Genomic DNA, 21,935 nt, shown 5'->3' on the forward strand with positions numbered 1-21,935 from the left:
TTCTGCTTCGCTTCATTTCCCAAATGTCACGATACACTTGTTGATAAAGTTTCATTTTCACTTTGAACAATAGAATCAAAAATCTCCAGTTCTACTGAGAACGGCAGTGATGACGGAGCGCGTAGCCTGATGACAGACTTCTGGTGTGACCACTCTAAAGACGCTACTCTTGAGGAGATGATGTTGGACACCCAGGCTAGGGCGTTGTGTGTCGAGGAGCAGCCAGAGATACTGTCTCTGCTGCCCTCTATTGCTGGCAAGAGGGTACTGGAGCTCGGTGCTGGCATCGGGTAAAGAAAGCACATGGACTTTTCAAACTACGTCGGCTTCGTTTTAATTAAATATGATAAGCCAAAGTCAGACACAAAGCCAGACACAAAGCCGGTTAGACAGATCGCGTGATTGAAATAATATTTCGAAATGGGGCATTATGATTGAGGCAATTTTGCGGCGATTCGCGGTTTTTTTTTTTCTCACGTATTCGACTCCATTCCATGTAAATTCTTATTATTTTCGTCTCCGAAGTCTTGACTTTCCACATCGGGTGTCCGTAAAAACCAGAACCGTCCTCGCAAATATTGATACATATTTCACAAGTAGGCCGAAACATCGTTCGTCCGTTTTCGGAATTATGAGGCGTCGGACTTAATATGAGGCGTACGTCGGACCTATGAGGCAGAATCCCTAAGTTCAATGCCTCATAAGTCCGACGCCTCATAGTTCTGAAACTTCGGACTTATTTATTATTTATTGACTGTCTCGTTATTGATGAATTGAATTTCCATTGTTTATAAATGATAAATTTATGAAAATACCCATTTCTGGAGAAAGGTATCGAAAAAAACAATTGTCCCGATAGGCCCACCAAAATTTAAAAACTAAGAACATGGCTCCCTTGTCATAAGCGCTCGATTTTAGCAGCAACAAGTTTATTTCCTACTCGAAGACGTTTTACCGGAGTACTGGCCGAGTCCGCGAAGCACGTGACAGCGGTAGACTTCATGGCGACATTCCTCGACAAAAATCGGGAAGTCAACAGTCACCATGACAACATCGAGTTTTTTCAGGCTGACGTCACCAAGCTGGACTTCGATCAAGGAAGGTAGCTTTTTGTAAACATTTTCTTATGTGATGGAATTCTTTTTTTCTTTTTCATTTTCTTTCACTGAAATATCCATTGGTAAACATTTGAATTTCCCTTCCATAAGATCGACATTATCTTTGTCTTTTATGTCCGCAGGAGATATGTTTTGTAATGGGGACGGAGTCGGGACATGGTGCTGGTTGTGGATTGGGGAGAGATCTAACATAATTATGCAAAGGAGCCCCTTAAATTTCTTTTGCGATTGAATTTTCAATACCTTTTTCCTAAAACAACTTGAAATCTAAGGTGGTATAGAAGATCATTAATTAGTTCAGGGTCTTCATTTGAAGTGCAAACTAAGGCTAATTCATGCAGCAATATTCCATGGCGTGGTACTCAAACTGGTGTTTTTGTGCTCTACTGCAGAAATTCTGTTAATGGGTTTCCCCGCTAGCATTAAATTGAGGAAGAATTGTTGAATGAAAACCGTCCTTTAAACTGTATTCTTCGATCTTTTTCGTTTTAAAAATATATTGTTTTTATTATTAAGTTGAAAATACTCTCGAAGATGAAATACATTAAAATGTTGGTGCAAGGAGCTAGGAGGAATTAGGAGCAAGTCTCTCGATCCAAATTTACATACTTATAATCGATGTATTATCATGGACCATTTTTTGCGCCAGGTCTAATTTGAAAGTTCATAACTTATCTAATCCTTAAGAAATAGCAATTTAAATGATGCTATATACCAACTTTTAGGTAGCTCAAATGAACTTTGGGTAGTTGTTTTGCGATTTATACAAAAATAACCTCCTCTTAATCTGTAACAGCTTTGACGTGATCTTCAGCAATTGGCTGATGATGTATTTGACCGACGAGGAGGTGATACAACTTGCCAGCAATACCCTGCGCTGGCTCACCGATGGTGGATACTTGTTCTTCAGAGAGTCCTGTTTTCATCAGTCTGGTAATTTCTTGTACCTCTTGGAGGGAATATTATTCACGGATCGCACCTCTTTTTCAGCGAGATTTCTCTTGTCTTTTGTGAATCTTTGGTTGGTGTTCGCGTACACTTTCAGCAAATAAAGTAGAATATCGCATGTATTGGCATTACGTACGTTAGGCCTATACTTTTGCGGATTCTTTTCCCCCGGCTTTTTGTACCAAAGTCCGCTTTGGTACATATGATAAAAGCTCTTTGTGCGTTTTTGCGTTTGAAGCAACACAATTGCTCAAAAGCTCAAAAGTATAGGTGCATGACAACTAACCTGCTGAAGTGTTGGCTCAGATATACATTTTGAGAACACGGAGAAAATATATACCTAATTTTGGGGTCGATCCATTCCCGTGCCAATGCACGTGAAAAAAATGTGACCGCGGGCACAGTTTTTTGACTACCTTCAATGAATGATTTCTTTCAACAGATAGCGTTTCGAACAGGCCGACTTATGTCACAGGGTTTTTGAGACAAGCCCTTCACTTTTAATTTAGCAAGGTTTTCTCATAATTCGATGGTACCTTTACAAGTAATTTATACCAATGGCCATATATATACTGCTTTTGATGTGATGCGGCCGAATCGTAATGCAAATAGGATAGAGTGTAGCATGATTTTCTGAAATGTTCATCTAAAAGTGGGATTTATTGGCAGTTTTTCTGGTAGGTATTTGAAGTATCCATTAGTAAAACTGACACTCTCCACGTAGGTAATAAGAAGCGAGATTTCAACCCAACTGTGTACCGCAAGCCAGCCCAGTACAATGCCATCTTTCAAGGCACTGCCCTTCAGATGGACTCGATCCAAAACGGGGACAAGATTGGCGCAGGATTTGATCTCATCTTCAGCCGAAGTGTGCAGTCGTACATCAAGGTTGGTTCTATAAGGATCGAATTTGAATCTGACAAAACAAAACGCCATATTTTTTCAGTAAGCACTAATATTCATTGCCCTCTTTCTATAGGATACCCTCATTGTTAGCCAAAAAATGTCTTACCTAATGAACGAGTTTGACAGTAAGCTATCTTTTTTTCTCTTTCTTTCTTCTTCATCTCAGAAATAAATTACACATTTTTTTAATGAATCTCATTTCTCATAAAATTCCTTAAACTATTAAGTAGATTTGTTCCTAAAATCCTGATATATCTTTAAAAGATAGGCTCATTGAAAACAATTACCTCTTTTCCTTGTGCCAAAATATTCACACAAGAATTCTTTAAAACTGAGAAAAGCCTTTCCACAAAATTCATCAGCTTCTTTTAATATTGAATTCCTTCCCCAGGCAATAATTCAAAAACTCCAGCTGTAACTGTAACTTTTAAACTTGGCTTCCTCCTTCTTTTAATAAATCCCCATCGAAAGGTCCTCTCCCGTTTAAGATTGCATTCTGCCTTAAAATAATTATTATTTCTAGTGCATCTTCTTTTCTCTGCTTTTCGTTGCAGCTCAAGAAAAACCAGAACCAGTTCTGCTGGCTGATGCAGAAAGTGAAGCGCGACACGGACGCCAACCATGGCTTTGAGACTTTTCAACAGTTCCTGGACAACCAACAATACACCAGGCAGGGGATTCTAAGATATGAGAAGATCTTTGGTGATGGGTATATCAGCACTGGGGGACCACAGACAACTGAGGTAGGAAACAATGTTTGGAAGGATTTTTAGTTTGAAGATAAAATTTGGTGTTTTTTTTTTTCCTTTCTTTATCTGCCCCCTTGAAACAAAAGTGGCGAAAAGGCAACACTTTCTCTTTTGAAAATTTCATGTACATCCCCACACACTTCCAGATATTAATTGGAAATTAGCAATTCTCCAAGATCTGGTCTTCAAAATAAAACATCAATGATGGTTTATCACAAATGTCTATACCCCAACCAAACATATTAAAGTTCATAGTAAAACAACACAAATATTGGTTCCATTCTACAAAAATTAGTGAACTTACTTGAGAAAATGGAAATCGACAAACAGTACTTGTTAATCTCTTTATCTCCGATATTTACTACATGTGTAATACATTTATAAAAAGGGCAGTGATTAAAATAAGATGGCAAAATATCTGCCTTTTGAACTTTTGATCTTCTAAGAAATCTGTGTTTTTGTCCTTTGTGATTAGTTTGTGTGATTTATATTTGCACAGTTGGGGATCTTCTTCTAAAAGAACTCACTGAAAATAAGTTGAAAGACAGTTGCACTGGCTATACTGGCAAAATGCCAAATGTTAAAAAAATGCTAACAAATTACAGGTAATATTTGCAACTTCTTGCAGGAGTTTGTGGCCATGCTTGATCTGAAACCAGGCCAGAGGGTCTTGGATGTTGGGGCCGGGATCGGAGGAGGGGATTTCTACATGGCCAAGGTGAGTAAAATGATCGAAACAAAAAGACCAACATGACCTCTGTCTAGATATCAAAGGTGGACAATTCAAGAATACAATATAGAACTGTTGCATTGCATTGTGTTTAGAGCATGCATTTGACAGGGATAAATATGATAGGCGTCTCGGGCATTCATAGTTATTGAATTCAAAACAGAAAAAAACACCTCAAGGATTGTTGTTGAATGCACAGGGTTTATTCACACACCACATTGGTTGTGTACAAAGTCCGTGGGTATTTTTTTGTATCATTTATGGAAAATGTTTCCCAGTCAGACACACAGTCATGTTTTTCATATTATTTGTGTGATGACTGACAATCACTAATATTATATGATACATTGCCTTGGGATACTGACTTTCTGCAAATATAGAATTTTTCTGCATATTAGAAATCATTTTTTTTAAGTTTACTATTTGAAATTGATAATAAGATTTATTTCAACTTTAACTTACAAATGAAGTTGGCACTTCCATCTTGGCAGCAGTTCTATCTTTGTACTAACAAATCAGAGCGTTTTCGAAACGACTGGCTTCGTCTTCGGCTTCGGCTTAAGGAGATTTTAGCCCCCAACTTCTGGAACTCCAGCTACATTTTGGTGCCTGTTATGCTTCAGGAACATTCAATCGGTTGATGTGAAGCCAAAAGTTGGGAATATTTTTTATTTAGTTTGCCTCTCAGAGAATCAGAAGTCGGAGGCAAAGCCGCAGCCAAAGACGAAGCAAAGATTTCGAAAAAAAACCTTAATGTTTATCACAGTCTCTGATTGATTTTGTTTTTCAACTGGTTCCACTTTTTTTTATCCTGCAGACGTATGGTGTGGAGGTTGTTGGAATGGATTTATCCAGCAACATGATTGAGATTGCCATGGAGAGAGCCAGTGAATATAGAGACTTGAAGGTAGTCATGGCAACAACTGATCAAATGAAGAGTATATTTCCGAAACGCGATATATCTATTTGAAAAAAACTTTAAAAGTTGTATGGTTGTACTTATAGTACATACATAGACAATATAACCGCCGTTTTTAAACTGTATTGTATTCTTAAGTTGTGTTTAACTAGACCACAGCTGTCGAAGCTGACTTTGGGTGGGATTCTAAAACGGAACAAAATGATGTTTATTGCATTTTGGAACAAACTCTTCCAATACACTTGAAGAAAATGGCAAAGATTGCAGGCTTTCTAGATCTTAGAAGTATGACAAACTCAAGAGACACACATGTTGTGTACAGAATACCTTTTTGAGTGCATGAATACATTCTGGCCAACATTTCAGCACTGAACTTATATTTTGACAATTTTTCCATTATTTAATGAACAGTGAGCATACTTGTCAATGAGTAGGGGAGACGGGGGTTAGTTGGAATGATTTTCACAAAAACCTATCCATAACACAAACAGGTTTTCTTCAAGAAACAACAACTATGCCAATTTATTCATACACATGTGTGTTGCAAATGTAGCATATAAAATTCTCAGAATTGTTGATGGTTATTTAAAAAAATCCATCTTGATCACAACTACGACATGCGTTCCAACTAACCCCTCCTATGGGGTTAGTTGGAACATGGTATGGGGTAAGTTGGAACTTGGTATGCTGTTAATCTGAAAGTATACTACAATTACTTAAAAACTGCATTTATATTTTGAGTTCAAGTAAAATAATTGTTCCAAGCACTGGTGATGCTCCTAACATTTTTTTTAATTAACAAACTGGCAAGAAATGGCACAAACAGCACCAAGACAAAAAAACACAGGAAAATTGCGAGGCAAGAGTCAGCTACAAGCCTGATCATAAAAAGAAAACATCGAAACGGGAAATTTAACTCCCCCAAAATAACATGAAAAGCTTGCATAAAATTGAGGTAAGGTCAACGTGACCTGTCTATGTGCTTTCAAAATTGTTTGCCAAGTCAGAATATTTCCTCAATTATCATCATTATGTTCCAACTACATGTAGCCCCCATCAAAATATTCCAACTAGCCCCAGTGGCCCATGTGACATTTGTTTGCTCACTCTACAAAACAGGGGCTCCAATAACATATCTTTTTAACCTTATTTTGTAGCTTAGTACTGGAGCATATAATACCCCCAAACTAGTCACTGTTATCTATAAACATCAGTAAGAAAGTACACATATTTTGAATGGTGAAAAAATTACTCAAAAGGTGAAAAAACAAACTTATCTTTCCCACTTGAGCACTATTGTTGCAGTGTTGCTGCAGGCAACATGGTGGATGGCTGTTGCTAAGGGACACCTCTTGAGGGTAGCATTTTATAAAATTTAATTAAGCTGATCAAGAAAAATTCATTGTTTCAACTAACCCCGTGTTCCAACTAACCCCCATCTCCCCTACATTTTAGCAAATGCCGTATGAGTACCCACTAAATAGGCCTACTGTGCCAATAATTTAGCAATCTCTGGTAATTAACTTCTAGTAAGTGGGCCACCCCCTCCACAAACCCAGAAGAGGGTTCGATCACACATCCACCCCTATCCACTGGCTCAAAAAGTGTAAATTCAACCCAACGCATTGTGGCAGGCTTTGACAACTCCATGATTAGTGCATGTACATGTACATGCCACACACAAACTCTGCATGCCTACAAAATTTTGAAAACTGACAAAGAAAAGCATTGCATTATCTTTATCGCAGGTACAGTTTGAGATTGCTGACGTGACTAAACGTGACTATGCGCCAGAATCCTTTGATGTGGTGTACAGCAGGGATACTCTCCTACACATTGATGACAAGGGAGCGCTCTTCCACAAATTCCTGGTAAAGAAAGAGATTTTTTCTAGCAAAGAATTTTTCTAGCATAGGATTTTCCAGAAATGGTAGCTGATTTATGGAGGATATGCAAACTTTGGTTTTGAAAAAGTTTGGTTTGAGGTAGTTGGTCTCAATATCACAATGGAAAGTATATAAAATGGTGTATTAAGGCTGAACTACAGGGTGTATAAAAAGATAGGTTGTGTTAAAATTATTAACCTGAAAATTGTCAGTGTTGTTAGTCTTAAATGGTGCTTCAACTGAAAGAGTGGAAAGAGTGGATTCCATTTAGTCCACAGTGTTTAAAAAAGTACCTATTTGAAAGTGGAATTAATTGCCTTAGATTGAATTTAAACAATACATCATGATGTTGAGCCAATATATAGGGCTCGCTCAATAACGGCCATCTCTTTAGGAGAACTGCAACTGCATATTTTATGCAATGAAGCATGCATTGCGCAGGGTTGAAAATGTTCCAAACATGCGCGCTTGTTGCTCAAATTGTGTTCAAAATACAACGCAGCCGATACGCGTTATGCAAGTTGACGCTCAAAATGCCGATGCACGTGGATGGTCTGTAGGAAGTGACGTAATTTGAACCAGACCTATTGGCTTGCCGAATGCCAGAGTACAAACAAATTCCGCATATTTTGAAGGGCACTAAATTACCCAGTAGTTCATTGTATTACATTGTATTTATTCACCAATGAATCCATAAAACAATACAATGCTGGGGTGGTATAGCTAGTAACAGGTGGAGTGGTTTGGGCTGTATACAGCAACAGAAGCTGGGCCAAACTTCTTGATCTCTTTTTAGCTATAATCCCAGTTTACACCATTAATTCCTTCTCAGAGTTATATCTCACAGATCTGAGTTAACTCATAGATCTTTTTTTCCTACAGACTTGGTTGAAGCCTGGAGGTCAGCTGCTCATCTCTGACTACTGCTGCGGAGACTTGCCCCACACTGATGCCTTCAAGAGCTACGTAGCTCAGCGAGGCTACACCTTGTATACACCCAAGGCATATGGAAAGGTACAGAGCTAATTGACTATTGCTAGAACTGTTGGTAGCCGTTATGTGACCACTCACATGTCGAGACCAGTTTGGGCAGGCCTAAGACCGTGCACACTCGATGTTTGTAGAATGGAGGAGTAGCAGGTTTACCCTGGGTATGGGAAAACTTTGGGTTGATGAAATAAAAGTGGGTCATCTCTTTACACACAAGAAGTCCAAATATTGGATTGAAATGGCACCTGATGACAAGCCGATAGATCCGGTCAAACTTCATAGTGCATAACAGGGATGTTGTTGAGTCCATTATAAGTCATCACAAGTCCATCACAACTAGTCTGTCACAAGTCCATCGCAAATTATCTACTCTCATGAGCTAAAAATTCCGATTGTATGACGTCAAAGTATCACATGACCAATTGGTTTCCCCCGTGATCGCCAACCATTGCAGTAGGCAAGCGTTTGGTGAGCAACTACATGAATTGTATGTCGTGTGTTGTAAGCTTACAGTAGGGCTTATTTTGACATAAACTAACCTCAAATTCTTTATCAAATGGCATAATGGTCACTACCTGTGTCTTGTACGGTTGTCATAATCGTGCCGACAAAGTACTGGATGTTGTTGCATTTTTCTCACATTTTTTACCTTCCATCACGGCTTTGAAGGCTTGCCTACTATACTGCACAGTGTGCTCTACGATCTTTGCCTACTACAATTGCGACGCTGACTTTCCGGTACCAGGATGTAGGCTGGGTCCAACCTCGTCCCCAGTGCTTACTTTATTTCCAACCGCGTTTCCAATAGTAAACCCTGGATAGGAAACTTTCTTCCTGTATCCTGATTGGATACCGCAATTGGCAAGTAATGGATTTTTATCGTGTACTTGGTGCTATTATTCACAACGTGCAGTACGTGTTTTCGCGATCATTCGTCCACGCCTTCTCGAAAATACTAATTTCCTTTCCACTTTGCTCATATTAATATGAAATATGATACTGCATGTTGTCTCGATAAGATCGTAACAGTTTGATTTCAAAAATCGTGTCTTCGTAACTCACGCCGTGCTCGCGCTGCTACGAATTGACTCTGTTTTTACCCCAGACACTGCATACAAAAACAAACGCTAATGTGTAACGCATATCCAGGCACCAGACTGTTCCTCATTTGCATACGTGTTCAAAAATCTTGCACGTGCAAATGATCCAATTAATACCAGGGTGAGAGAGCAGGTAGTGGTGGGCACGTACTGCTCGACACCCTGGGGACGAGGTTGGGCTGGGTCATGAGAGTGCCCTATTCAAATGAACTGTGAAAATGCAAAGCATTGTTCATCAGACTTGTGACTTGGCATTTGATTTACTTGTGACTTGACTGCAACGGACTCATCTAAAGCTTTATGCCAAACTCAAAGAGTAAGGAAACCTGGGTTATGGAAAGGTAATGGTTTGTTAGCAGGAAGAGGTTTGTCGTAGGAGAAGCCTGAAATGATGATGTATAGTGATTCACTTCTGCATGTTTTCTTCGCCTGAAACAGTTGTTGGAAACAGCGGGGTTCATCAACGTGAAGGCGGAGGATCGGAGCTGGCAGTTCATGGAGGTATTGGAGGAAGAGAAGGCCAAAGTGGAGCAGGAGAAAGAGGAGTTTGTCAAGGTATGAAGACAAGGAAGATATAACCTGTGTTGAGTGAAGTGTTATAGCCGAGTCAAACACAAGTCAATCATAGGTCTAATCATCTTAAGTCTCTTCACAAGTTTAGTCACAAGCAACATGGGGTGACAAATACAAAGGCATGCTTTTGTCACATTCAGTTGAATAGCTTGTAATTTGACTTCAGACTAGAGAACTTGTGAGGACTTGTGATTGGCTTGACAACAATGCCTGATTGAATATAGCAGAACGGTCACGTGAGTTTTTTTGCAAAAATTAAAGGCCAGTTCATAGTCAGTGTGAATGCCAAAACGATACTTATTTGATGTCCTCCAAGGCAAAACATTGGTCATGAATCACTCTAGGCAACATTTACTACATTAGGACTGTATTTGCAAGTTTTGCAACAAATTTGCAGGAAAATAGTTTACGCCCGGTCACAAAGTCGCATACATCTTTATAATTATCTGGCCTTACTGCAATAGAATTGCCTTACTGCCAACAATGCCTGATACTCACACAGGGACACACAGGATTTGTGCAGTCCAGAATAAATAATTCACTGGGGTTTCAGATTTCTGATGGGACACAAAGTTCCATGTGCTTGTATTGAATACATAACATTACACTTGTGCAAAACAGCTCCAGTGTGGCACACAAGGCAAGTATGCTGTTGTTCCTGCTCATATGCTTGAAGTATGCACAACTCTATAGTCGTGTTCCCTAACGTGGCGCACTTCGAAGCTTACCCGACTTTCCTCGTGTAGTGTTGCCAAACCTCTTTGTTGACAAACCTCAAATTCATGCAGTAAAATACTAGCACTTTTACCTTATTAATGCTTGCTATTTAACCTCTGTGAACAAGTTCGATTTCATAAAATTTAATCCGAAATTCAAAAACGGTGGCGTCCGGAAATGGGGCACAAATTGGCGGAGTGTTCCCTAACGTGGCGCACTTGAATAAATCTCGGAAAATTCCAAATTAACATTTAAGAATTTCTGTAAACTTGATAAATTTTGATAAATAATTACTATCTCTACTTACATACCCAGCCAGGTGTTTGTCAGAAAATTATTTTCTTATTTTTCGGGGCATTTTCAAAGGGTTCACTTTGCACTTCAAAATAAAATCGGAAAATTACGCCAAAATAAATTTTTCTTCTAACTTAGTGCTACGGGTAAATAAACTCACGATTTATGAACGGCAGTGTTAAGAACTTGATGAAATGTCACTTTCTGTGAAATTTCAGCTAAAACTTTTGCTCTAGGTAGGTGCTATGGGCGAAAAATCAAAGTGCACCACGTTGAGGGCCGCGCCACGTTAGGGTACATCAACAATATTGCTTTTGAAAGCAATGGAGAAACCAACAGTGTCATTGCATTGGTGCCTGGTGCAAAACAGCAATGCCATTGATCGATGAAGTGTCTGCCTGTGGGCACATGGACTGACCAAGATTTGTCTATTTAATTGCAGCAATTCAGCGAGGCTGACTTCCAGTATCTCATCGATGGATGGACCAACAAACTGACCAGGTCCAAGGCGGGAGACCAGAAGTGGGGGCTGTTCACAGCAGAGAAGGCTGGGACCTCACAACTCCAGGGAGGTCACTGTAATGAATGCTTGTAGGGCAACAAGGAAAGTAGACAGGATTTTCACTGGCAGTGTCTTGAGGATCTTGATTAGGTCGATCCACGATAACAGTATGTATTAGCCCATGTTACTCAGTCTATATTGTGATATTCTAAGATTAGCCTGTGTTCTTCTGCTACACGCACATGTAATGGGGGGGGGGGAGAAAGCTGAAACCAATGTGACCACAGTGTAGCATTGCATTTGTTTCGTTTGTCAAGTTTGCTTAAAGGGAATGTACAACATTTGCTTGTGCTGCAATATTCAGAGAAAAATGGATTTGGAGGATTAGTATGTAATAGCAAATAATTGTTAAACTGACTTGTTTAACTTTTTGGGCTTGGAAATGCTGGAAAACCAAGAAAATCAATCATGTTCTGGTAGTCTGGCTCCCAGACCCCACTAAAGATGAAACAGAGCAATTTATAGACTTTGGGGAATTGTAAGGGCAGGGAATCAGTCTAGCAAGCTTGTACTCCTTCACAGGTGTGTCATCAATCGCAAAGAGAATGCAGAATAACTAAATTTGAAAAAAGTTAGGAGCAGTTTTTGAAGAATAAAAAAAAAACAGTTTTCTCCAACGCTGGTCGGCCGACCAGCATTGGAAAAATACAAGTTTTCTTGAAAATGTCAGCACACCAGGAGCTACGATTCTACAGGATGCTTTAGACCGTCATTCCCTGACAATCCAGCAAGGTATTTCGTGATAATGTGATCATTTTACTTTTTGATGTTTGCAAATGTTGTATCTTCCCTTTAAAGCCAAGCAGCCTTCAGCCTCATGGCGTATGGGATACAAGACACACTACGTTATTCATTGTGCCATCAGGGATGTAGTCCAGTCCATCACAAGTCTTATACCCAGCATGATGTTACAGAGGGGTACCCCACCAATCTCCTTTACCCTATACACTCCCTAGACGATTGTTACCTAACACATCCCCCTAGATATCTCAAAAGAATTCCTGAGATTTTGGTAACAAATAACCAACACAAAAGGGGGCGTTCCCTCTGTCACATATCATGCTACATATGTATAGTCAAGTCACCAGTAGAACACAATTCCATTCACAAGTCTAGTCACACGAAACAATGGATGAACAATAACAAAGGATTGCCTTTGTCAAAGCTCATTTGAATAGCTTAATTGTGATTTGCATTCGGACTGGAGGACTTGTGATGGACTTGCAGGGACTTGTGATATCTTGACTATACATCCCTACACGGTTCCACTCGTGCTAGTGGGATAACCACAAAATTATCACCATTTACCCTCTACATAATGCAGCCTGTTGTGTGTAAGCACCCTCATGCAGGAGTTAAGTATAAAGCAATAGGCTAATTTATTCACAAGTCGGCCATATTAAATTGAAAGCGAGGTAAAATCTTCATTTTTGGAACTTGCGAAGAAAAATGAAAGCATTGACATTAAATTAATACCAGTCTGCTCTGATGGATAATTAACAATTTGTGATTAAACGTACCCTAATGTTTTGAGCTATGTTTACAAAAGAAAAGAAAGGGAGACTTGGAATACATAGTCTGGCACCATGCGATTCAACAGTTTACAATTTATAAAATACCTTCAGGGAACACGATCAAAAATGGCATCCTTTTGAATAAAGTATATATCGCAGTGATGGAACATCTGCAGTGATACGAACCAAACACAACCATGTATACTGAATCTACATAATATCAAGTCCGAAGAGGACAAGATCAAGGCCTGATATATGTTGTCTTTAGCAAAAACTTCTTCAGAGATCAAATCATGATACACGCTTCCAAATACATTTTTGTTTGTGTAGTATTGCATGTAAATGTAAAAACCATGATTTATTTTAGGACATTTAAGTAAAATTTTGACCATGAATGTTAAACATGTTGTCTCTTTTGAGGCCAGTAAAAAAAATTAAAAATTATGAGGAATCACCTGAATATGTTGTAACCATATACCTTATAAATCAATTGGCCTCACACATTTGGATAAAGTTGTAACCAAACACTAATTATTTGTATCTTCTTGATCGGATTATATGAAAATCAAGGGAACACTTTGAATTTAACATTCATTTTCATGGTTATCAATTGTATTTTACTCCACCTTTTGTTATGCAGTGAGTACCTCCATGTTTTGTGTGTAATTTACATTTAAAAATACACCAATTTAAACTTATTAAATCCCGAATCACCAATTTGCCAAAAGAGAAATGTAAGAGAAACAATTCTTATCATGATCTTTCTGCTATTTTTATTCATTTAATTCAGAAAATGTAACCTGGCAAGTGTAAATTTTGAGATAGCGAGACAAAATTTTGAAAAACATTTGAGTGATTAAAGTTCAATGCATTAGCATTCCAATAAATACGATGTTTTCCAAAAAGTTTTATTTGTTTGTTGCTATTCTGTAAATTTGTTAACAAGGGTTGTGCCCCCCCCCCAACAAAAAAATGCTTCTTTTATCAGAGCTAGTTTTGTGAAAGGTAAGACAATCTTGAGTACAGCAAGAAAGGAATATTCTTGAAGAAATGTGACTTTATTAGCCGTATAGGAAAAAAGCAACGTACCAAATTTTTATATAAAATTTACCTGGATTAAAAATCATACTGGTACTAAACAACCCATGAAATTATTCCATCTGGCTAGCCGTCATTCAAAAAGAAATCAAGAAATGTAGGTAATTTCCAATGATCAGTCCACTGACTGATTTTTTTCGAAATAACGAGTGCTGTTGAGAAAATCACGTTTCGTGATTAAGGCCAAAAAAAAAAAAAAAAAATTGGTCTCTGGTCAGACCAAAGTTCCGGAATTGATGCGGCGACGCAGCTTTTTATCTTTCTTTTTCCTTCTTCAAGCTTGGATTGTACAGACAAGCTGGGGTACTATTTTGCTTTTTTGGTGTCCTCATGTACATTGGTGTCCTCCATAATTTGCCTTGGTGCTTTCGATCATTTGCCTTGGTGCAATTTCCCATTCCTTGGTGCTCTTTGGTAACAAAAATTGAGGAAGTGCGGCAATAGAGGGCGCTGTTGGAGCTACCGCGGAACATTTTGAAAAAAAAAGAAGATTGACGCGCATGATTAAAATCGATGCGCGCGCTGACCAGAGACCGACTTATTTTTTTTTTTTGGCCTAAAAGGTGGTGAATGCTTTTTCACAGTTTTTTTCACAAAATGTGTAATATGAGCTGAAACTTCAACAGGTTAGGCTTTGAACATTCTTCTTTGGATTTTGAGTGGTGTGATAATCTGTGATTATTGGAAATGAATTTATGAATGATTGAAATTGAATATGTCTGGCATATTTTTTCAGAACCACAAACAATTGAGAATTGGACTTCTGAGTTTTGGTAACCATTAAATGTCTTGAAAGTGGTGCTGGCTGTTGGTAGTGACGTTTTTTGAGGGGAGGGGAGGGGATAGTGGCGTTCGCAGGGGGGGGGGGGACCAGGACACAGTACCTAGCATAATTAAAACAAAAATCCAATTCATTCTCACATATTCAGAAAGAAGAGGTGGAAGGTGAGACAACAGATAATAAAAATAACATGATCGAATTTTTTAGGGCACAAACATGAAGTACCAGTACCAAATTTGACTAATTGATCTGAATAATAATGACGTCACGCTTTGTTTACATGTGCACTTTCTCATGGGACATTGGTAGCTCTCGTCCCTACCTGGCTCCCACAGGAGAGCGCACATGTAAACACAGCATGACGTCCTTATATCTCAAGTCCACTTAGAAGAAATACTAAAATGGTATCACGCTATAGCATGTATGCTGCCCATCTTATTCAATTTAGAGCGCATGTGAATTAGACAAACACATTTAATTGGCAAAGGAGCATGGAGTACATGTGGAACATGGTACAATCTTCATGATGTCTTGTGTTTTGTAGTCACCAGCTCAGTTTATTATCTACTCATACACACATTTTGCACAGTAATCCTACTGCCAGATTGACACATTTTGCTACAACCTGCCACACCAACTTTTCACATTTCACACTTACACTGGAAGAGCTTGGTTAAGATTTAAGCCTGGTTCATACTTCAACTGGCCAGTCCATGGAGCTAAGCCAGGACAATATCTGGTTACCAGCCAACATGGCACAGGATGTATGTCTTGTGACTGGTTCTCGGGTGAGATTTGCTTAGCACAAAGATTTGGCTTAGCACCTTCAACCTTGGGCCGTGAATGCCAATAAGGCAATGACAAGGCAAGCATCCAAACGATCAGAACTTTCAAAAAATGAGCTTCAACATAGCCAGTGTTTCCTTTCAAATGCTAAGTAATGTCTTTTTCCAAATATGAACAGGGCTTAATTAATGTGTCTTTGATTTGCATAGATTAAGACTACTTTTTTTACGAAGCTTGACAGGTCTAGGTAACTTTTAGAAAAAAAATGCACACTTATTACTGCTTACCATTTTTGTTGGTGAAACCTGATGCTGATAAGTTTTCTGTGTAAAAATATTGAACAGAACAAGCCAGCTGTTTTGTGTACATTTTGGATTTCCTATTTAGTTATAGCTACACATACAGAAAATAACATTTACCCAAAATACACAATGCTGGGTTACGGGTTTGTTGATGTCATGTTTTAAAGCGGCACACTGTATTAACAAGAAGGATTATTTGGTGATATTTTGGGAAAAGATATGATAATTTAATGTACCTGGCATTAGATTAAGGGGGTCCGCTCATAAGTCCGACGCCTCATAGGTCCGACGCCTCATAAGTCCGAAATTTCGGACTTATGAGGCGTCGGACTTATGAGGCATAAACTTTATTTATTCCGCCTCATAGGTCCGACGCCGCACAAGTCCGACGCCTCATAGCTCCGATGTCTCAAAAATCCGAAAAAGCATTCGTCCATTGTCGGACTTATGAGGCAACGGACTTATGAGGCATCGGACCTATGAGGCGGAATGTTTGCCTCATAAGTCCGACACCTCATCTTCGTCTGAAATTTCAGACTTATGAGGCGTCAAACTTAGATATTGCCCCAGATCAAGAACTGCTCAGGCAACAAAAATTACTTTGGTTGCTTGATTAATAATGTGGGGAATACCTTTGTTTTCATGATTTTCAGACATAAGGTTCAATGAATACTTGTCATGAATATTTATTATTTTTTAAAGTGTAAAATTGCAATCTACATTATAATAGCTTTTGAAAAAATCTCATTCGAGCTCAAAATAAGTAGTAACTTCAAATGAAATTTTGAGAACAAAAAGAAAGAACAGAGAATGAGAAAACAAAGGGAAATAGGTCACAAAAATGTAAACATTTCTTTTTATCACTACACAAAACCAATCTAATTATTTAATTTTAAAGTATCTACTAATCGAGCCTCTACTAAATACTTTCCCCCCCGATGTTTATCACCTGGTTGGAATATCCAATGTGGGAGACAGGAGTGATTTGAGACATTTTTGCATCTGATGTCGCATCTGAGGGCAGCGATACAGATTAGTAGTCATACTTTCATTGTCACTGAATTTGAATATCAAAAACTCTCCTCACTGAGGGCGCACCACGCAACGGGTCTATGGATGTAGCACTTATAATCCACACACACAAACACACACGTTTGTTTTACATACGCTATGTGGACATTCCTTTGTTTTAATGTAGTTAAGAAAACTCGGTACAAAAAATAACTTTACTTAAACTGTGAAAACTCTTTCAACCCCAATTTTTTTCTATGATTCCGTTTAGTGTTTCTCTTCATTTTACCACGGATAAACCTAACCCAAAAATGCCTCTAAACCCGTTTTTCCAGAGAGGGCAAAACGTTATGTGGACACGGCTTAGTCCACATAACGTCAACACAACCTGCATTATGTGGACATCTTTTGTTCACAAGTCCACATAGTGAATGTAAGACAAACTCACAAAAAACAAGACTGTCAACAATGGCACTAAACATCCACACAAAACAAACAAGGGATACAGAACTGAACAGGGAGGCAAAAACCTTACTTGACCCAGGTTGACCCTTGACCTTCAGGTCAAGTGAGGTCATGGATTGGGTTGCTGTTCCGATTTACAATTTGGAAGGGGAGGTCTTGTCTTGTCTGTGTTTCCAATGGGTTCCTGTACCCCTACACAAGAGAGAAGAAAAGAGAAAGAACAAAAACCAAAAATTCACTCCACAAGGAAACCTGGGGTTAGGAAAGCTCAAACATTTCAACATCAGGATTATTTTATTCAGATGTCTGTCAGGATAATTCTACAAGAATATCGTTGAAGCGCAGGAGGCTTCATTTCCAAAATAAACAATCTTTTTTTATAACTGTTGGTTGATTATGTACACTTGTAGTTGAAACATTACAATTTAAAATGAGCGACATAGTTACCCTAAACACACCAAATTTGCCACTTTAGTACTGCTGGTATAGAGAATAACAGCTTGATTTTTTTTCAGCAACTTTGATGATCAAGCAGTTTGAATTCAAGAAAATTATTATAAACTGTTAAAAGTTTTTCAAAATGTCCATTAATTGATATGATAAAATTACCTTTACATGCAGGGTGGTCTAAAAAAACTTTTACACTTTTTTCAGACACAGATTGCTTGGAATTGGGGAGACTTGTTAAAACTGTTTAGAAGATAGTCCCAAACTACAGCACTTTCATGGTACAGTGGAACGCCGCTATACCGAACACCGCTATACCGAACATTCGGCTATACCGAACATCATCCTTGGCTCCCGGTTTTAGAGTACAAAACGTACCGAACATAGTTGTTGAAAAAAGTCTAACAGATTAACAAACAAATCTACCGGTTGTACATGTATTAAACACTATTTGGGCCACTTTTAATTCCCGAACATCAAACGACCCATAGTTACATCCTGTTTGAATGTTGAAGAGCGATAGATGGCTATTATTTCCCCAAGGACTAGAAGGGAAAACCACTATTTAGAAATGCCCGTTCACTATTGGTCAAAAGAGGGTACCGGCGGTTCAAAATCGCTATACCGAACGATCGTTATTACGAACACTTTTAGTGGATCCAACGAAGTTTGTTATAGCGGCGTTCCACTGTATAGGGTGAAAACAGCGCTGAAAATAAAGTCTAAATTGAGAAATGGTGATGGTTTAAAGAAAAATGGTCAAAAGCCAGTTTGTCTGCATGCAATTCCATGATATATGGTCAACACAATAGCACTGTGCGCACAAAGAACTGCAATAATGTTATCAGGTCCAGATGTGGGCAAATAAATTTTTGATCATTTTTCTGTAAATAGCCGCTTTTTCTTACTTTGAGCTTTATTTTCAATGCTGTTTCCAAATTCCACCATATACCACCAAGATCTTGTAGTTAAGGAATATCTTAAAACAATTTCAACATGTCTCTTCAATTTTGAGAAATCTGCCTCTGCAAAAGTGCGAACTTTTTTTTGGACCTCCCTGTATTAGACATCCTGGAGTTTAATTTGGTACTGAAATACATGGTTACATCTTTCACAACTTTCAATTTGTATGTGATCTAAATGCAAAATCAATATTTGCAATAAACCATTTGTGAATTAAATTCGAGTAACATCTGGTACTGGCACCCTGACTTGCTCGAATGCTTGACACATTTTAACTTTGCATTCTCCAGACCAAAGAGACTGTTGCTATATCACGTGATTCGGGGCGAGCCTTACGCTAGCAACCCCCAGCTTCGGCATGGTCTGGTGTCTTTGTGCCATTCTCACCCATTGTGAACACTGTATTGATGCTGAGCGTCTCTTACCTAACTAGAACTTGCCCCAAATCATGGATACAGCAGCAGTGTTTTTGGTCTGGAGAATTCAAAGTTAAAATGTGCCAAACAGTACGAGCGAGTCAGTGTACCAGATGTTATTCAAATTTAACTTGCAAAGGGTTTAGGTTATTCGCAAATGCTTATTACACAAGATCACACGGTTGTTTTGACTAGTATTAACTACTGACAGTAGGATCTCACATCGTGCCTTGGCAAATTATCACACACACTGTGTCTCTACACCCATTTTATCTTACATTTTATTTTCAGTTAATAAACAAGGAAACTCCCTGTTTTTTTAATATCTTTGAACCAATGGGAAAAAAGGATTTCATGACAGTTTCATGACAGATGAAATTTGAAGGTTTGCATGGTGGAAAGATACTAAGACAAGATAAGTTTGCAGTAGCACCATGTGAATAAATCTCTTTTGTGAGTATGTGTGGTTCTGAAAAGAACCGGAGGGACTCAATGTTTCGAACAGTATGCTCTGCCCGTCGTCAGGAGAATGAGGGATTCCAACGATGATGCGATGTTATGAGGATGGGTGCAGTGAGGCGTGAGAAGGATGCAAACTCACACATACTCACAAAAGAGATTTATTCACATGGTGCCACCACAAACTTATCTTGTCTTAATTTCATGACAACGTACATTGCAATGTCGAATTCCATGTGTTCATATACATGATGAGGGAAAGGTTATTATCCCAAACTCCGGAGGCGTTTCTTTACAAGGAATCTTCTGGCAACCTCCAAAATCCACAACAGTCCTTTTTGTACCTCAAAGAAATAGCAGTTGGGGTCTACAGTCCATTTGCAATGTAATCTGAAGGTAATTACCAATATTCCTGGCGCTTTCAGGTAAATGTTATTAATATTTAGAATTCAATCTTCAGTTGGCTTTACTTCTCAATTTAGAAACACTTATACTTAAAGGAGGGTACACAAGCACATTCTCAATACAAATAAATCTTGGAAGAAAACAAGTCACAAACTGGATTGACTGTGGTGTCTTGCGATTTTACTCGATGTTTATACACAAGTGCACTTAAGGTTTCAATTGTAATGTGTACATGTATTAATCAAAATGTACAAGCCGTTAAATCAAATCAAACAACACAAAAACCCAAACAAAACACAACAAAGCACAACATCCAATCAATATTAAAACTCCACATAAATCACAGTGCACTCAAAATATTGTTATTTTCTACATATCTGTGTATTTCTTAATTTTTCATATCCACTGCCTTATCTTAAGACCTTTTCACACTATAGTCCCGCCTACCCATGTTGAAATCAACGTGTGTTCACAGTAAGCGAAATCGGGTTCAATCAAACGTGGGTAGGCAAGGCTTACTGTTCACACCAACACTGAGTTGAACACAGGTCCAAAGTAGATTTTGCAGTTTCTACCTGGGTAGAGCCTCTCAGTCTGACCCCTGGTCCTGGCTAGGGAGGGATTTAACCTAGGTAGAGTACTGGACCCATGTGGAAGCCGTGTTAGATTCTTGCTACTGTGTAAATGGTTCCAAACTTTTTGTGTTGGACCCACGTCCAACACAGAATTTGGATAGTGTGAAAGGCCCTTTGACCAGTACACGCAAAGGTTTTGCAGATGTCGAATAACGAGCGAGGCCAGAAATATCCCTCTGCTACCCGCTCGCAGCGAGCAAGGCCGGAAATATCAGGGTGTGCTACCCACAGATGACGGCCTGAACCCGTCTGGCATCGAAATTCGTAAAAACAATTCCGCGCCTGGGTCCGGTCAATGTCAAAATAAGTCTGGCGTGAACTGGTTAAAGAATCTGCTTACAGCTGAATTCTCTAAGCTCTCGTAGAATATATTTGAACTGGTTTCAAGGGGTAACGCATGCCCATGGAATGCACAGCCATGGATCCAGGTAGTCATCTACCTACAATGCTTGCTTGGAGAAAGCAGTGGATATAAGTGAAGCGTATGTCTTAAGCCGGCCTAAGGTCGACCTGCGATTTGCCTGCCCTGCAACGGCACCGTCAGCCTTTAGCACAAAAGTCATTCTCAGGTCACAAAACTGAGAAATTGTGTGATTGTCGTGGAACAAGCGGCATCTCGACACAGAGTAATCGCAACCATGCTCATGTCACCAACGACATGACGACGATTCACAATGAAAATTAGATGATCCGAATGCGCGCACGACGTCATAACTTTACACAGGTTGACTGCAATTGATTCCTGCCGTTAGGAAAGTGTTCCGTCGCAGCACAAAAGTTGAATTTACTTGGACCGACTGATACCGATCGTCTTAATATCATCGCTGTTGAAATCAGGTCACAAAAATCGGCAACTGAAAGGTTCACAACGGTCGTAACTCAGACGTAGCTTGATCTTGAAATCTCTGACTGTTCTGTGTCGTCGCAAGGTCTACCCGAGGGTGGCTTTAGACATCACATGATGAACAGGATCAATAAAGTTTCAATTGGGTTGGAAGATCAACAAATCCATGAGAGAAAGACTGTACGAATTATTCATGCATGGTGTCAAGTTGACATTCATCATGATTCTATGCTTGAAATGTATACAATACGATAATTTAAAATCCAGGTCAAAGAATGCAATGCTTACAAACTATCTTGCATGAAAAGTTACTAACC

General features: G+C 38.9%; 2 protein-coding genes across 3 annotated transcripts in view; one reads left to right on the forward strand and one right to left on the reverse strand.

The window, feature by feature from the left end:
• Positions 1-11,685, forward strand: part of LOC119745982 (phosphomethylethanolamine N-methyltransferase-like) — a 40,072-nt gene extending 28,387 nt beyond the window's left edge. The window contains exons 2-12 of the mRNA XM_038222723.1: positions 74-290; positions 947-1,102; positions 1,915-2,051; positions 2,791-2,954; positions 3,527-3,715; positions 4,350-4,439; positions 5,269-5,358; positions 7,119-7,241; positions 8,139-8,270; positions 9,785-9,901; positions 11,373-11,685. Coding sequence (XP_038078651.1) covers positions 74-290; positions 947-1,102; positions 1,915-2,051; positions 2,791-2,954; positions 3,527-3,715; positions 4,350-4,439; positions 5,269-5,358; positions 7,119-7,241; positions 8,139-8,270; positions 9,785-9,901; positions 11,373-11,525 — 1,568 coding nt within the window. The 3' untranslated portion in view covers positions 11,526-11,685. The remainder of the gene's footprint in view (positions 1-73; positions 291-946; positions 1,103-1,914; positions 2,052-2,790; positions 2,955-3,526; positions 3,716-4,349; positions 4,440-5,268; positions 5,359-7,118; positions 7,242-8,138; positions 8,271-9,784; positions 9,902-11,372) is intronic.
• A 5,767-nt stretch (positions 11,686-17,452) lies between these two features.
• The window catches only part of LOC119745990 (tyrosine-protein phosphatase non-receptor type 1-like), a 49,285-nt gene continuing 44,802 nt past the window's right edge, over positions 17,453-21,935 (reverse strand). For both annotated transcript variants that reach the window (XM_038222760.1, XM_038222751.1), the window contains one exon: positions 17,453-17,641. In XM_038222760.1, the coding sequence (XP_038078688.1) occupies positions 17,584-17,641 (58 nt within the window). In that variant the 3' untranslated portion in view covers positions 17,453-17,583. The remainder of the gene's footprint in view (positions 17,642-21,935) is intronic.

Source organism: Patiria miniata, unplaced genomic scaffold (genome assembly GCF_015706575.1).
Source record: "Patiria miniata isolate m_02_andy unplaced genomic scaffold, ASM1570657v1 HiC_scaffold_12, whole genome shotgun sequence".
NCBI classification, from domain to species: domain Eukaryota; kingdom Metazoa; phylum Echinodermata; class Asteroidea; order Valvatida; family Asterinidae; genus Patiria; species Patiria miniata.